Genomic DNA, 18294 nt, shown 5'->3' on the forward strand with positions numbered 1-18294 from the left:
GAAGATAAAAAAATTTTTAGGCCGTCTATCAGAGCTACACTTAGAAGAATAGATGAGCTGAACTGGGTGGGGCAGTACTGAAATCCCAGCTATAAAAGGAGAATTGGAGGCTCAAGATCAGCCCGGCCAATTTACCAAGATCCTGTCTCAAAATAAGATTAAAATAACTGCTGGGAATGAAGCTCAGTGGTAGAGTGATGTCTAGCATGCCTGAGGCCCTGGGTTCAATCCCTAGTACAACAACAACAACAATAACAAAAATAGCAAAAACAAACAAAATACAAAAATATACATGCAGATAATTGAAATTCTTTAATATTTCAATTTAAATGTATTTCTAAAAATACTGTATTTGAGATATATGTGAAATTCAGGTCAGCACAAATCTCATTTAATAACAATTTTTTGAATTTGTGGTTGATTAGTATTGACATAAACGTTGTAATTTTAAAACATATAAGTTAAATCTAATTTTTTCATTGTCTAGGAAGTTAAGTACATCTTTCTGTATACAGCCATCACTTTAAACCAGTTACAAATGATATATTTACTCATTCTACATGTTGCTTTCTAATATATTTGATTCAGAGAACCAGTACTCATATAAACTGCTACTTAATCTGGAAGAGAGAGATACAGGATGGTTAATGGTAGAGGTACAGCTGCACAGAAAATAACTACTAATTTTCTACAGCACAGTAGGATAACAATGGTTGATAATAATTGACTATTTGAAAATAGCTAGTAGAGAGGATTTTGAGTATTTCCAACACAATAAAAAGTATATGTTCTTGGTGACAGATATGCCAATAATACTGATATGATTATTACACATTATATATATATATATATATATATATATATATATATATATATATATATAGAAATGTTACACTGTATTCAAGAAATATGTGTGTGGAGCCAGCCATGGGCTGTGGGTGTGTGCTGTGAGCATTTTGAGCACACAAAGAGGACTGGACTGATGTTGCTATTCAGTCTGGGCTGTACACATGTGTCCCTTTTGCTTGCTCTGCCTTTGATCATCACACAGCACATGAGATGGGTGTGACCTTCCAAGATGTCAGTCAATCTGCCGACAGCAAGGCATCCTGAAGCTAGACACAACCCCCTGAAACCTGACCCCTTGCCTCATTTAAATGGCTCTTCCCAATAAAACTCTGGTTCAAGAGTTGCTCCTTCTCTTTCTTGCCTGCCTTGCCTGCCTTACCTCCCTTGTGAGAGCTGTGGCTGAGAAGCAGTCACTGAACCCAAAGAAAAAGTACTTTCTGTGTCTGTGTCTTTATTTAGTCCCAAAATTCACTTGTAGTGACCCTGACCAGTTTAGTCGTATGTCACGACAAATATGTATAATTACTATGTTTCAATTAAAAAATAAAAAATAAATTTAAAAATAATTCAAAGTGGGTATAGTGATGCACAACTGTAATCTCAGTAGTTACAGAGGATGAGGCAAGAGGTCACACATTCAAAGCCAGTCTCAGCAACTCAGTGAAGCCCTAAGCATTTTAGCAAATTCTGTCTCAAAATAAAAAATAAAAAGAAGTCAGGATGTAGCTCAGTGGTAAAGTGCCCCTGAGTTTAATTCCCAGTACTGAAAAAGTAAAATAATTCAAGTTGGGCTTGTTGGTGCAGGCCAGCTACTCAGGAGGTTTAGGAAAGAGGATTGCAAACTCAAGGCAGCCTGGGCAATTTAGCAAAACCTTGTCTCAAAATTAAAAGGAATAAAAAAGGGCTGAGGATGTGCTGGCTAGTAAATCATTTGCCTAGAATGCATGAGGCCTTGTTAAGTACTACCAAAATTTAAGATAAATAAATAATAAATATCATTGTCTGCACTAACAAAAAAGAACACTTAGTTATAACTTACAATGCATCAGTCACTGATTATCAATTTAAGTCCAACCCTCATCATTTGCTGATTCTATATTTGTGTATATGCTTATTAGTTAAAACTTATTTGCAACTCCCAAATCAACACTTCAGTACTTTCATGGTCACAGACATACCCAAATTCAGTAGGAGGAACGCATTCCAAGTTGATATTAATCAGGGAAAGCTCTACCTTCTTGTTTTAGCTCTTACACTATGAGCATGTTTTCTTTTTTGTGGCCTATTTAGTGCCCATTTTTCATATATTTTCAGTTTTTGTTGGTGATTTGATTGTTTAAAATGGTTCCCAAGGGCTGGGTGTGTATCTCAGTGGTAGAGCAATAGGTATAGCTGTGAGAGGTTCTCCGTTTCTTCTCCAGCACTGCAAAAATAAATAAAATAAGATGACTTGCAAGCCTAGTATTTAATCTAGTATAACTAGTACAAAAGAATGTTATGAGTTTAAAAAAGAAAATAAAATCTATTTCATAAGTCTGGTTCAGGTAAGGGTTATAGTGCTGTGACTCTCAAGTTCAGTGTTAATCAATCACCAATTTATACTAAATAAGGTGTCTTTAAACAGAAACACTGATCAAACAAGGTTTCATAATTGATCCATTGATAAAACTATTGTGACTAAAGGCTTGCAGGAACATAGCCTTGATTTACTCCTGGGAACTATGATTCTGTGATAGCTGAGTATTTGAGGTAACTTTATAGAATCTAACTGCTGCAAATGACAAGAATCAACTATAGCCTGGGTGCAGTGGCACATATCTATAATCCTAGCTACTCTGGAGGCCAGCAGGAAGATCACCACCAGCTTCAGCAACTTAGCAAGGCCCTAAGCAATTTAACAAGACCCTGTCTCAAAATAAAAAATAAAAAGGGCTGGGGATGTTGTCCAGTGGTAAAGCTCCTCTGAATTCAATCCCTAGTACCAAAAAACCCAACCAAACAAACAGCAACAACAACAAAAACAAAAAAACAAAAAACCTGTAATTTTATATCTTTCTAAGCTAATTATTCTAAAAATATTCTAATGGATGAGTAGAGAAAATAGTATATAATCAGTCTCTACTCATATCACCCAGCTTCAGTAATTCTTGACCAATCTTATATCTTTTTAATTTCTCAACCCTTTCTCCCTTTGGGATTTGATACAAAGTTACTTTCCTTGTAAAGAGGGTAAAAGGCAACAGAACAATAGAAAAAAAAGCCATTATGCTCTGCTGGCTGCTGGGAGTCCCTCTAGCAGGCAAAGAATAAGAAGGCCAGACTGAGAAGTGTTTGCAGATGTCCTGTGGCTTGCTTTGGATTATGATGCATACCTATGCTCCTTATGTCACATTTCCTGTGGCCTTTGGTGTCTAGGCTGTCACCTACAACCTGGAATAGTAATCAAGGAACAGATCCCCCGCTGTAGAGGTGGACAAACCCATCTCAGAGCCTCAGGAGGATTGTAGGCTGGAAGAGCTGCGGGGCAAGGCACACAGCCAGGTGGTGAGTCTTAAAGACCAGCTGGAATTTGCCCCGAAAGCTGACTTGAACTGAAACTGCCCAGAAAAGAGGACACAGGGCCCTATGGTCCCACCGTGGGCCTTGACTAAAACTGCCATCATATAGTCCCAATCTCCAAACCACATGGGATTTGCTCTGCTGCTCATTCTGTCCTTTCTAACACTCAACACATGCATGCCCAGGATGCCTCTTCATAGTCAGATAGCAGCAGCAGCTGAGAGCTAGTGAAGAGAAAGCCCACATCTGTTGGTTGTATGGGGTCATAATGCTCCAGCTCATGGGGCTTATAGGCTCACTACCAGGAGGAACGTTATGACATGAACATCAGCTGCTATTTTTCTTGGGAAGGTAGTTTGTCCTCATGTGGGATTGACTGGGATTTGGGTGTTGTTTTTAGGAGGGATTCCTACATGTGTAGTTATAGTTTGCAGTGGGAAGAATTTAAAAATTCACCTGGCTCCCTCTACCACCCCTTCCCCTTGCCCCGTCCTGTCCCCCATAGCAAAAAATATCCTATCCTAGCAGCTCAGGAATGGGATTCTTCAGGGAAGGAAAGCATTTTGTTTTCTGCTCTTGAAGCTTAGGTCATTCACTTTGGGGCAGGAAGGAGTATGTGCCTGGTGGATTTCCTTGAAAATAATTCTTATCTTCTACACCCATCCCTACCACCACCTTCTAGTATAAAACTTGGTTAAAGTAGCACCTGAAAACCATTAAAAAAGAAGAAAGAATATTAACCCATTAGTTAACATCAGGTCACTGCAGATGACTTTTTCTCCGTAAGGATGAAAGCAGAGAAAACTTTATTTTCATGCCAATTGAAATTATACTGTCTGGAAAATTTGGCTGTCATCTCTAATCCTGATTTCTGGGAAGTTCAGATAAACAGTTTAGTTTCAGCTTGGTGATGTGGAACTTAAGCATGAGTGACTCCATTTTTATTTTAGTCTATGTGCGGCAGCTCGGTCCAAAACAATGACCTCCTATAATTTTTACTGAAAATCATGAAAGAGAAGGAAAGACCAAGAGACTGTCATAAATTGGAAGAGAAAAGACATGGTGCTGAAATGTAACATTGGTATTCTGGAACAGAAAAAGAACGTTAGTGGAAAAACTATGGAAATCCAAATAGTCTGCGGTTAGTAGTATTGTACCAATGGCAATTTCCTTGCTTTGATAAATGTACCAAAATTGTGTAAGATGTGAACATTTGGGGAAGCTGAGTGAAGGATATACAGGAACTCTCTTGTACTATTTTTACAACACTTCTGTAAATTTAAAAATCACTTAAAAATAAAAATTATTTTTTTTTTTAAAAATAGGCCCTTTGGTTTTAAAACTATAGAGTTTCACATTCAGCAAATATGGCCTGGGTCCTGATAATCTACGTTTGTAATGAGTTCTTACCAGAAGCTGTCACTGGCTCCAGGGAAATACTTTTGAGAAGTACTGCTTGAAGTAAACCTAAGGTCATGGGAAGTTTTCTGCTGTACTTTCCACCTCATTGTAAAATTCCCTGCAGTAAACATAAGAATGAATGAGAAAGATCCTAACCTGTTTCGAAACAGGTTTCTTTCTTTAGTTTTGGTTTTACTCAATATCCTCCTCAACTATTATAAGCATAATATAATACTTGAGGATATCTCCTTTAGAAAATGCTTCAATTGGTGGGCGCAGTGATGCACGCCTGTAATCCCAGCATTTTGGGAGGAAGAGGCAGGAGGATCCTGAGTTCAATGCCAGTCTCAGCAAAAGCAAAATGCTAATAAGCAACTCAGTGAGAACCCTCTCTAAATAAAATACGAAAAAGGGGCTGGGGCTGGAAATATGGCTTAGTGGTCGAGTGCCCCTGAGTTCAATCCCCAGTACCAAAAAAAAAAAAAAAAAAAAAAGAAAAGAAAAGAAAAAAAGAAAATTCAATCCTCAAATTAAGTTTTTAATTCTTGGTTCACTTACTATGTTATTTAAAGATAATAAAAAAACCCTTAAACATTTTGGCTTAAATACTGACAACATATAAGGGAAACTTTAAACACTGTTAGGTAACAAAGTGAATCTGGGAAATTACTATGCACATAGTTCAGTAATAAATAGTTATCTTTCAACATCTATTCTCCCTGTCTTCTTACTAAGGTAAATGGTAAACTTGATTTTTGGCTGAGTACCCAGTTGCTCAGTACATGTTTTTCAGCTTTCTGACAGGTAAGTGTTTTCAGAAAAGTATGTTTTAGTAGTAAGAGGGAGGCAGAAGTGAGAAATACAAAAACTACAAAATGTCCTTAAAAGAAAAACATGTGCTGCTGGTACTATGGTAGATGCCTATAATCCCAGCTACCTGGAAGGCTGAGGCAGAAGAATTGCAAGTTTGAGTCTAGCCTCAGCAACTTAGAACCTGTCTCAAAATAAAAATAAAAAGGGCTCAGGGATATAGCCCAGTGGTAAAGTGTTCCAGGGTTCAATCCTCAGTATGACAATAAACAAACAAACACATAAATAAAATTTTAAAAAGAAAACAATAAAGGTGTGCTCTTTTTATTTTTTACCTTGATTCCTGCTGATGGGAATGTTACATGGCTCTAAGTGGAGCTGCTTCCACTTGGACCATTGATGGAATTATGGTTACCGGGATGGCATAACAGGCTAGAAGTAAACCAAGGGAAAATCTGAATAAACCCTCTAGCTTCACTTGATTTAATTGTTTTTTTCCCGATTTTAAAGGTCACAGTTAGCAATACACTCTCATTAGCCTTGCTATAAATGGAGGAAATAACTTTTTTTTTTTCTTTGACACAGGGACCTTTTAAAATTGCTCAGGCTGGTCTTGAACTCACAATCCTTCTACCTCTTGAGTTGCTGGGATTATACACCTGTACCACCAAGCCAGGCAGTTATATACAGATAGTAACAGTTAACTAAATTGTTTTTCAGGAATGTGGAAGGAGCTCAAAGCATTTGAATTCACCAAGCCTTCACTTGGGCCTGCACAAGTACCTGATGGGTGATGTCAGGGGGCCAAATGCCACCCTCCAAGCAAGTAATATTGCCTCCTACAAAGAGCCATGAGGTTTGAGCAATTATGCACAAACCACAGATTACTTCATTTTTCCTTACCTCCAATCACCTTTTCCTATGTCTTAGACAACCCTGCTTCTTTATCACATAAATGCTGCCAAACCCTATTCTCAGGGAGGTGGATTTGAGATTTGCTCTCCCATTTCCACATACTTTACTGCCTTCTAAATCAATTCTTTTTTGTTTGCAAAATTTGCTTTGGTGATTGGCATATTGCAACAGCTTGGTTTGGTAAAAGAAGCAACCCAGATATCTGACACTATAGCAGCCTAGTACTTGCATTCAAAAGCATTTCAAAGCCTCCAAGCTGCTTTTGGGTGAGAAAAACAAACTTTCATTTTTCTTTCTGTGGCACTGGGATTGAATCCAGGGACACTTTACCACTGAGCTATATCCTTAGTCCTTTTTTTTTTTTTTCTTTTTAAGACAAAGTCTTGTTAAATTGCGCAGGCTAGCCTCAAACTTCCTGATCTTCCTGCCTCAGCCTCCCTAGTTGCTAGGATTACCGGTGTGTACTGTTTCACTTCTATCTTAATTTCCTGTTATTTTGGACTTGATGCCACTTGAGGCTTAACCCAATTTGAACTGACAAAAGTAGTCATCCAAAAGTTATAGTTGTACAGAAAGGGATGTCACTGGATAAGGGCAGCAAAACTTAGTGGCAAAGGGGGGCTTAAATCCAGTCTTCCCTCTTTTTTCCCAAGCTTTACACTATGCTGTATTGACCACAAGTTTGCTATAGCTATGGCTCTGTAGGAGAGCACATTTTTTTCCACAATCTAGATTTTAGAGCAGCATTTCTCAAAACATCTTCTACAGACTCTTGGAGGCATGGGACATGGCTTTAGTTAGTTTCTATCTAGGAATTTTGTACTTTGAAAAGTTAGGAGGCTGGGAAAATTGCTGTCATAGGAGGATTGCCTAACATGCAGTAGGCCCCTGGGTTTGAGTATTAAGTTAAACAGATTTATATTTTAGATTAGCACTCTGTTCAGCAAGTTCAAAACTCATTGTTTGGAAGAAAGGTCCCAAGGAAAGAGTTTGTTGAGGGGCAGTAGTGAAAGAGAACAGAAGCTCATTAGAACATTATATAATTAGGCAGTATTATACAGTAGCTAGATACAATTTCTGGAGCTCAATTTACTGTTCAAATCATGGCTCTCACAATGACTAAGTAGCTGTGGTTTTGGGGGGATTTATTTCTTTATTTCTTAACCTCATTGTGTGACAGTTTTTATAATACCAATTAACACACAAGCAGCTGTGAGGACTTAAATGATTATTATACTGCCTGACTTAATAATGAACATTCAATAAATGTAAGCTATTACTATCATTCTGGGAATCACTTAGCAAGGAAGCAGGAACTAGCTGTTCATAGCCATAATTTGTAGGTTTACTTTGTGCTAGGAATTGTACATATATTTCATTCACGAGGAAGCTAAAGTTTAAGTTTAGTGATTTTCCCAAGATTATAAACTAATTTTGCCAGGCAGAATTTAAACTCCAATTGGATTCCAAAGACATGCTTCTATGAAAATTAAGAATCAGAGCCTGCAAATTTTCATGTGTCTTGTTTATTACTTTTTAACTCCCCCCCTCAGAGTACATATCAGCAAATTCTTTAAAACTAAAAAGGTTTCTATGTGAGTGGAATATAAATTGAAGAGTCCTGAATTCAACAGAGGGTGAGGTGAGTCTTGGGAAATCAAGGATGCTCAACATAGAACCTGTGGCATAGGACCTGTGGAGGAGCAAGCGCAGCAGGCAGACCAGTCCTTAACATATGCTTCTAAATGAGTGAGGAAAACCGACCTCTCAAATTTCAGTTCTGTTATTCAGTGCTTCTAAAATAGCGTTCACAGTAAACCACAAGATTAATTCTTAGATTCAGCAATTTTATACTTTTAAAAATTAGCACTTAAATTGAATGACTTTGAAGAATACAAAGGATTTGGCTATTTATAACGTACTTCCTTACATGGAGTCCACTCCACGCTAATAAGGCTAGGGACCTTTGTTTTTATTGCAAAGATATTCCAATAAAATTGTCAAAATGTTGCAAATGGGCTTTCTTTGGTTTTGCCAACGTGTAAAAAAGTAACTTTACCAATTTCGATTGGAAACTTAGCTCGGGTAGGGGAGATTACTGTTGCACTAGGTTATTCCTATGATGTTCCAGGGGTTTGGAGATGGAGAACTCCGCAGGTCCCTTCTGTTATTTGCGGATCCCTCACCCAGTCACTTTCGCTGCACGTGCTGACTTGTGGGGACAGCCCAGCAATTCCGTCGCGAGGGCGGCTGAGTCACCCAGTCGCCCACGCGGCGTAGAAGGGCCTCCGGAGCTCCATCAAGACCCGGCCACCGAAGCTGGGCGCCACCAGTCCCCGCGTCTTGGGCCGGGCTCCACTTTCCCCTCCAGCGGAGGCATCCGACGCCAGCCTTCTTCCTGCTCAGAGTGAGATGGGATCTGGCTCTGGCCACCCTCCCTCTGCAGCCTCAGAGAAAGGAAGCCACCAGCCCAACCCTGGCAGGTTCGCAATAGGGCCACTCTGGCGCGCCCTCCGAAGCGCATGCGTCAGCCACCAGCCCGCGGGTCCCGGCTCCAGTGACGTGGCGATGCGGAGGCGGAGCCAAGGTCCGTAGCGGGAGGGTGGGGGAGGAAGAGCGAGGTGAGCGCGGACGTCAGAGTGGAGAGCGGAAGGTCAGGGAGGCTCGGAGCGGAAGTGAGACTAGGGAGTCTGTCCGCCATTGTGGACCCGAGAAGCGGAGAGCGAGAGGGGAAGAGGAGCGTGCAAGCGTAAAAGACGGGCCCCTTCCGCTGACTGCCGAGCGCGAGGCCCTCTTCGTGGTTTCTCAGTGAGCGGCTGCAGCTGCGGCGGCTGAAACAATCATTCGCCGAGGGCGACAACTAACTGCTGTGAGTGCACTGGGAGAGGCCCAGGCGGCGGCGGCGGCGGCGGCGGCAGCGGCAGCGGCAGCGGCGGCTCCTCTCGGGTTGCGGTGAAGAATGTCAGCCACTAGCGTGGATCAGGTGAGGAGCAGAGGCCCCAGCCTCGGCGAAGGCCTGAGCCCCAGAGCTCCACCCTCGCGTGGGGCCCCGGCTCCTCCCCGTCGCCGCTGGCCCCATAACGGTGCCCGGGGCGCAAGTTGCTGCGGTCCTGCCTCTCAGGCCGGGGCGTGCGACCTGGCCCCGGAGCCTGCGGCCCGGGCGGACGGGCGGGCGGGCGGGCGCGCTGCCTCGGGAGGTGGGGGAGGACCGCTCGCGGGGGCCTGAGGATGCAACCCGAGGGCGGCAGACGTGGGGCTGAGAGAGGCGAGCTCTGGGAGACGGATTCCGTGTGGCGGGTGGGAGGTTTAAGGCTGGGGGTGGTTGGGAAATTGGTGGCTATGGAGGATATGGTGGGTTTGCTCCTACGCGGCATGTTTAAAATAACTTATCTTTGATAATGTTTTTGATTAACACACTTTTCTTTCTTCCTTTTTCTTCTCTTTACCACACCTTTCATCTTGTTACACAGAGACCTAAAGGGCAAGGCAATAAAGGTGAGTTTGGATATTTTTTTTTTCTCATTAATGCTATCTTGATGTTACTTTTAAACTGTGCAGGGGGTTGTTTTTGTTTTCAGTATAGGATTAGAGAAGCATTCATCACAACTAAGGCATCCCAAACTTTGGTAGTTCTTTGCAGCCACTTTTGCAGAAACCAGAATACTACAAGAAACAGCTTTCTTAGTTGTATTTCAGTTAAAGCAGGTATTATTTTGAACGTACTGGTATTTCTTTAGTTACGCACTTTATTTGTGTTAATGTAACTTTTGGTACAAAAATTCCACCCATGCATAAAGTTAAGTATATTTTCAGAGTGGACATTTTGTTTGGTAAATCTGGATTATGTTAAATGTGCAATTCACATAGTATTCTATATCACATTAATGAAAATCGTACTGTTAATCACTCTGATTCTGTTTGAAGTCAATTGCAATGAGACAACAACCGGAGAGAACTCATAACTTAACAGGCATGTAATCTTGCTGTATAGTTGGGATTGCAAGGTGTGATTCAATCTTATTTTATAAAGGACTGAGAAGGAAATAATTTGTGAGGTTTCTGCTAGGATTATGAGATTTACTCTTTAGTTAATAGTACCATTGAAAGTAAAGTAAGTTTATTTTGTATTAATATGGAACAATGTAGTCAGCTGACTGAAACATTATGACATTAATCATGTGACTTTAGTAAGTATAGAACAATAACAGCTTTCTTGGTATAGTGCCAATTAAATAACATTACAGTGGATTATATATTTATAACATTTTGTAACAGGACTTAAAATTACACTAAATAGAATTATACTTCCTGTTTTTTTTTTATTTTAGTAACAAAGTATTACTTAGGAAACAAGATCTATAATAGCCTTTTTAGATGTAAGTTCAATGTTTTTATTGTTGCTCTTTCAATTCTTGGGGTTTTTATTTGCTATGGTAACTCTGATTAATTTAAAAAGGAATGAGTTCTGTATACGCAAATTAGTTAATTTCCCTTATGTTGTAGTTTATGTAAGAATTTTTCCATACTAGTTGTATGGCACTTTTAGGTAACAAATTTATTACTTTATTTTAATTAAAGATTTTTTTTTAATATTTAGAAATTTTAATTTTTGAAATTTTTTAGAATTATTTTCAGTGTTATAAGAATAAACCTCAGATTTAGGTAGTGTTCATTTTAAATGATTTTTTTACAAATATGTAAAAATTTTAAAAGGAATGATCCATTAATTTCTTTTCTTTGCTAGTCTGCCCATTAGGAGGTATATAGACTTGGAGATGTGAAATCTGTGGTCATTATTGCCTAGAGTAAATTATTTTATCCTAGATCTGTGGGGAGGTGGCACTTTGCAAGGCTATTTGAAATGCTAAGTGTTTTGTGTTACCTGCTTTAAGGTAAGTACACAAGTTCTATGAAGTACTTCACTTGTTTGCTAAAACAAAATAGATCTTAGAGCATTGTAAGATAGTACTATGTTTCTGTACGATTATTTATGACAAGATTATTTTACATAGGCATCGCCTGGTGACATCTTGATAAAAATGATCTATAAACTACTTTGTATACTGGATAAATATTTTTTGGATGTTTAAAAAACTTAATCCATCAGTATTACTTATAATTGTGTAATTAGACTCACATACAGACTGTTTATTTGGGTAGTTTCTTATTCCAGAAGATTTTCTTTTCATCTTTTTGATCAGTTCATAAATTTCACCAAAGAGTAGGGTGATGGACTGGTATTTCTTGAAGTCCTGAGTTCTGATTTGTAGTTGTTGACTTGCCAAGTGAGCTTGAATATATTACACCTTCTTGTCACCGTTTTCCTCTATAAAATAAAAATAATAGCTGTAACCATAAATTCTATTGTTATGAGGATTGTTATAATTACAATAGTTTATTGCTTTTAGTAGCTATTGCATTTGCTGGATTTCTTTTTACCTCCTAAAGAAGACTCTATTCTGGAGTCTTGACAGGAAGGGTAAAAAAGCTACTGGCCTAAAAGTACTGGTAATCATTTAAATTGCTTTAAAATGGTAGATGTTACAAGTGCACAAGTAAAACATATATACTTTTTTTTTTTTTTTTTGCCTTTTCTTAGAAAACCAAGTCAGCACCACCAATTGAACTGATAAGAGTAGCTGTGTGTACTTGAGACTCTTCTGCTTTAGTTGACTTGATTTTCAAACTGCTGAAATTACTTTATAATAATTCTGTTTACTATTGTTAAGCTGAAAGTATAGCTATTTTCTCTGAACTATATCATTAATATTCTAAGAATCTGGGTAGTAATCTTGAATTCCATACTTATGAAAATTATATGCTCCTGAGAAGTTGGTGTCAGTTAAAGTTTGAAAGCATAATCCTTTTTAATTGACTTAATATAATTTCAGAGATGCTGTATTTCTTTTCTGATTTATTTACAGTTGATATTTTTTAGCCTAATAACCGGCTTTAGTGTTTTGATTTTCTGCTAAGTGTTTTCCTGTATGTTCTTAATGACTTAATGTACTAAAGGATAAAATGCAGTTCTATTATTAGTCCCTTTGTTAAGGCAATAATGCTTTTGAAGTATATTTAATAATTCTAAATTTGTTTATAAGTTCTGAATTCTTTGTTAATTAACAGATTGTCCCTGTGTGAAATGTCAAATCTCTTTATTATGCTTGGCCAAAGAAATACCAAAGGATAGTTGAAATTTAAGGATAATTACTTGCCTGTTGGTCCATAATTTAATACTGACTTTATTTTACTAAGTAGATTTTTTGCTTGCTAGAATAAAGATGTGCTCTGCCTTTACTTGGGAGCACTATGGATGGAAGTGTCAGATGCCATCTTAGGCCTTGCTGTTTCTTTTCTCCTGTTCCTTTAATATATAAATAAGCAAGTATATGGAAAATAACTTATTTTCTTCCTCCCCTTCCAAAGGAGAGACATGTACATCATTTCATACAACTTCAATGTAAAAGAATAGGTTGAATTTGGCTAAGTCTTAATGTTTTAGAAAAGTAGTGGAAAACGCCTTATATTTTGGCAATATGGTGTTGTATCCCCTCCCCGTTTTCCCCAGAAATGATTTCAGAGCATTTTAAAATCATTTTAGGCTTCATTTTATCATTAATCCTCACAACATTCCTATAAGGAGATAGAGGGTATATGGTATTGTCGCTGTTTTTGTAGGTGGGAAAACATGATGCACACATCTGTTGACTTTCCTAACTTGATGTAGTCAGGACCAGAGCAAAGAATCACCTGGCTTCTAAGGCCCATGTTCTATCTTGATTTGACTCTGCTTCATAGAGCAGAGGAAACAGGCGAAGAATCATGTAAGTCATCTGTTCTTTTTTCCCCTGAAGAACTTTTACAGACTATGGAAGTGGTTTGGATTTCATTACTATTTAATGGCTTTCAGTCTCCAAGACATTAGAGTGTCATTAAGTAATGTACAAATACTATAGTCTTTATAATAGACAGTTGAAGTTTTGAAAGAAAGATATGCTTACTTTCAAGGGTCAGTTTCCTATTTGTAGTCTAAAGCAAATTGCTTATCACTTTATGTAAATACTCCGAGTTAAATATCTTTCCTTTAGCTTGACTTACATTTTGTATAATTTTTAAGAACATTGTATACATGTTCAAATGATTTAAAAATAACTAAGATTGTATTTACTTTGTGTATGTGAAATCTGTTCTCAGAATTAGAAGAATTAGAACAGAAGAAATGAAGAAAAACAGTATAATATTCAGATAAATTTTATGTACTTTTTTTACTTTGCTAGCAGTATGAACTAGATATCTGAGAATCTAATTGGTACAGAGGTAGGTGTAATTTCAAAATGATTAGCTGTTTTAAATATTTGCTACTATGTACAAATGTAATACTCCAGTAGTGAGGATTTTTTATTTTCAAGAAGTAAAAGAACATGTATAGTAAAGCCAGTGGTAAAGAATAGGTATGTCAGAATCTTTTGGACTAAAATGATTAGCCTGCCCTTAAAATGGCACTAGATAAAGCCTAAAGCTCCTCCTCTTTATTTTTGTTATTAGTGACTATTATATATTTAATTTTGTGGGGCATATTTAGCTTAACCTTAGCTAGTTCAGATGTAGTCCTTATCAAATAGTTACACAACCTCAGTGGAGTTAGAATTAAGTTGACCTACAGGTTTTTCTTTTGGCTTCTGAGGAGTAATAACATCATAAGAGTTCTTCTTAGAAGGCTTTACAGAGTAGGATTTTCTCTGAGTGGTCAGTGCTTCTCAAGCCACTCTTAACTCATAATATCTTAGGTGATGTGAACTCATGGCAAAATTAGAAATAATGAAAATGTTAATGATATTATAAAGGAACACACATTGTAATCCCAACACCCCCATATTCATTTGTAATGCTTTGTGACATCTTCAGATAAGAGTTTTTTGTTTTGTTTTGTGTTTTTTTCCCTTATAAGAAATTAATTGATAGCTCTCAAACTTTCAACTTTTTTCATGTTTCAGTAGTATATTTACACATTGTTATGACACCAAGTTTTCGCCTACTAACACTTCTGTTTTCATGGTTCTAAAGTCTAGTCCTTTTGGGATCTTGTAATATTTAATGTAATAATATCTAAGATTATTGAACACTGTCATTTAACACTGAAGTGAGATGAGGTGTAGGGACTAGGAATAACCTCCTGGAACAGGGTAGTCATCAATTACTTATAGAGGATAAGTTACTACTGGATAAGTTACTACTGGAGATCTTTTGTCTCCTGAGTGGAGGACTTGGAATTCAAATCTAGGACTTTCTTTTACATTCTGTGCTCAAACACAGTCTGACACAGCATCCAGAGAATAACTTGAGTCTTATGGAAATGACTTCTGAAGAAATAATCTGTTATTCTCTGACTTGTTTTCTTAAGTGTTTGAAGATTTATCATGGTTATCTTTGGTTTCTCAGTTGTATTTCTACTTCCATGTGAAAGTTTTCATATTTTTTTTATTTATTTTTGGTTCTGGGGATTAAACCCAGGACATAACTGCATGCTTAGCACATGTTCTGCCACTAAGCTATATACCTCCAGTCAGTCTTCATATTTTTCTGGTTTAGAATGAAGGCTCTTTTTATTTAGGTTTTCAATTATGTTTATTCATTGTGATATTGTTTCAAGTAAACTTTAGCCACTTAAATAAAGATATTTAAGTCATTTTCTGGAACATTAAAAAAAGGTTGTATTGTTCTTTTTTTACCTTTATTGAACTAATAGATTTTTAATAAAGGGAACATTCAGAAATCTCTGTTGTCTACAATACTGCTTGAAATAGTTACTTTAGATTCAAGAATAGTATTTGAGAACCCTTTCCAATATTTTTGTATAACACCACACCACAGAATTGACGAAGATTTGGTAAGGGGAAGTGTGTGTGTGTGTGTGTGTGTTAAAAATATGTATGGTTTGTATTCATAATAATCTTGGGCTTATTTATCACAAGGTTTCTAAGATTTTTGTGGCACATAGATATTTGTGTCTAAAATAAAGCTTATCCTTAAGAGGGTTCTTAAATGAAAAGAACAAAGAACTCAAGATTACTTCTTCTGAGTTGGTTTGAAAAATATCTAAAATTTTAGGTGTGCTGTGAGTTTCATAAAGATAATTGCAACACTTCTAATACAAGTATGTTTTTTAGTTTCAGTACAAAACGGTTCGATTCATCAAAAAGATGCTGTAAATGATGATGATTTTGAGCCATACTTAAGTAGCCAGACAAATCAGGTAAGTCTTTTGACAGAAGTAGTTTAGGAAGTTAAACATTTTTAGTATTAACTGAATTTTTAACTAGATATTTTAACTGAAAAAGACTAACTGTAGCATGAATGAATTCATCTGGGGTGCCTGCATGAAATTAATAACAGTTGCAGGTTTTTGCACAGGAGAGTTTTCCTTTAGAGATTATAGGTAGCTGAAAGTAGGTAATGGAATACATATAAAATAAATATTTAAAGTTGAACCTTTCTTTTTACATATTAAAGTCAGGGTTTTTTGAGTGTGGAAATGATTTTAATTTCTAATATCACTGCCATATCTATGTAATTAAAGCAAATAAGAAGACCTAGTTGCTAGAAATTTTTATGTGGAGGGAGTCTTAGTTGTATGTGATATTTTTGACTAAATGTAGGATTTTTTTTATAATGCATTCCAATTTGAATTTCATTGATAATCACTGCAAGTTATAATATTACCTGGTAACATTAAGGGATAAGATTGAAGACTTTGTAAACACTTCTATATTGTGGATATGAAAATTCATTCAGATTATTAGATCATTAGTAACTGGTAGGGTTTTTTTTTTTTGTGTGTGTGTGTGTGTGTGTAGTTTTTTTTGTGTGTGTTTGTGTGTGCGTGCGCGCTGGGGATTGAACCCAGAGCTTTGCACATGGTACGCATGTGCCCACCACTGATTCGCATGGGTTTGTACATAGGAATAACTTAAACATTGAAAAACAACAAAATAAAGGCATTTAATATCTTTGTACTATTTCTTTAAACCATTTCTATTATTAAAAGTGTGTCACTGCTAGAAACAAATTTTAAAAATAAATTTTCTGTATCAATTTCATCAGGTCTCCACAGTAAATCTACTTTTATTTTCCTTAAAAAAGATACATGGAAAATATACTCCAAAATTGTTAACCTAGAGTTTTAAAACTGTGAAAGAATTAAGAACCAGATATTATTGTGGAATTTAACAATAAAGTTGTAGAGAAAATTTGAAAACAAATTCTACATTTGTAGAATGTAGAATTACTTTTAGAACTGGGAAGGATGTGGCTTGTTCAACCTGATTTACCTCTTGATCATTTCTGCTTGGAGCGAATCAGTAAAGGCGAAAGAATAAAAACTGGGAGTAAAAAAATTGATTTCAGATTTATGTGATCTAACTATGATCTCAATACCAACTTTTCTACCTAAGGGATTATGAAGGAACGTATCGCTGCAAAGTTGGAGAAGATCATGGTTGTGAGATGTATTATAAGTTTTAAATACATTTTTGTTGTAGTTTGACTCATATATTACTCTCAGTTAACATCCATCATGGCACTGTTTCCAACCTTTTTGAGGAATTCTAATGTTACACAAGGTATAAGTACATGTTCTAAAAAGATGTCTATCATCAGATAAACTTAGGAAATTTATTGGGCTAAACAATTCAACTTTTTTTTTTTGCTATTTGATTTCATAGTTATAAAGTATAAGATGAGGATATAATATGAAACTCCTTTTCCTTGTTCATACTTTTTTTCCCCTCGCCGCCCCCCCCCCCTTTTTTGGTGCTGGGTATTGAGCTCAAGGCCTCTCATATGATAGGCAAGTGGTCTACCACTGAGCTACATTCTCAGTCCTTTTTTAGAAATTTTACTTTGAGACAGGTGTTGCTAAATTTGCCAAGGCTGGCTTCAAATTTGCAATGCTTCTTTCTCAGCTTTTTGAGTAGCAGGAATTATAGGTATGCACTACTTTGCCTGGCTCAAATTTTGTTTTTAAGGAAATTTAGTGAACTGTATAAGTTTGGGAATTATTACCTGAAAAAAATCATATTATTTTAATTGATTATGTACTTTAAAATTATTCATTATTTGTCACAATGACTTAGAACAGCTTTTGTTGCAGGAAGTTTTTGTCACAGGGTGTTTTGGTGTTTTGCAGAGGCACTTCAGGGTGCCTAAGGGATGCCAGGCGAGGTTTCCTGCATCTTACCTGCCTGGCAACCAGATCTTTACTTTGGGGCACTTTATCTATTTTACAAAATTTGTAAAAGATGTTTGGAAAAAAGTTTTAGAAAGTCATTATTTTAAAAAATTTGTGCTGGGGATTGAAACTAGGGCCTTGTACATGCCAAGCAGAAGCCCTACCACTGAGCTATAATGATTCTTCCCACAGAAACTCATTATTTTTTATTTTTTTTTAAAGACATTTGTGTTAGTAAAGTTAATGAATTCTTCATCTGCATTTTTGCTTCTCATGTTGGGTCAAAAATATTTATAAAATATTTATTTTAATGCAATATATAAATGGAAAGATTAAATTTTTATGTTTATTATTTCAACTTACAATACTGGAATCAACATGTTTATGTCCTATTTGAAGGGAAATTTTAAAGTTTGATTCCACTGAGGCTGTGTGTTGCCTCTCCTTGGTAGTACTGAACAGATTTTCAGCAGTTGTCTTTCCATGGTACTATAAATAATTATTTCTAATAAGGCACATATTTACATTTTAAA

General features: G+C 36.7%; 1 protein-coding gene and 1 pseudogene across 1 annotated transcript in view; both read left to right on the top strand.

Annotated features, from left to right (window-relative positions):
• The first annotated feature begins 3186 nt into the window (after positions 1–3186).
• LOC113184180 (small integral membrane protein 12-like) lies at positions 3187–3516 on the top strand (annotated as a pseudogene).
• A 4545-nt stretch (positions 3517–8061) lies between these two features.
• Positions 8062–18294, top strand: part of Ythdf3 (YTH N6-methyladenosine RNA binding protein F3) — a 65447-nt gene continuing 55214 nt past the window's right edge. The window contains exons 1-3 of the mRNA XM_077801185.1: positions 8062–9517; positions 10005–10029; positions 15702–15787. Coding sequence (XP_077657311.1) covers positions 9494–9517; positions 10005–10029; positions 15702–15787 — 135 coding nt within the window. The 5' untranslated portion in view covers positions 8062–9493. The remainder of the gene's footprint in view (positions 9518–10004; positions 10030–15701; positions 15788–18294) is intronic.

This window comes from Urocitellus parryii, chromosome 7 (assembly GCF_045843805.1).
Source record: "Urocitellus parryii isolate mUroPar1 chromosome 7, mUroPar1.hap1, whole genome shotgun sequence".
Taxonomy (NCBI): domain Eukaryota; kingdom Metazoa; phylum Chordata; class Mammalia; order Rodentia; family Sciuridae; genus Urocitellus; species Urocitellus parryii.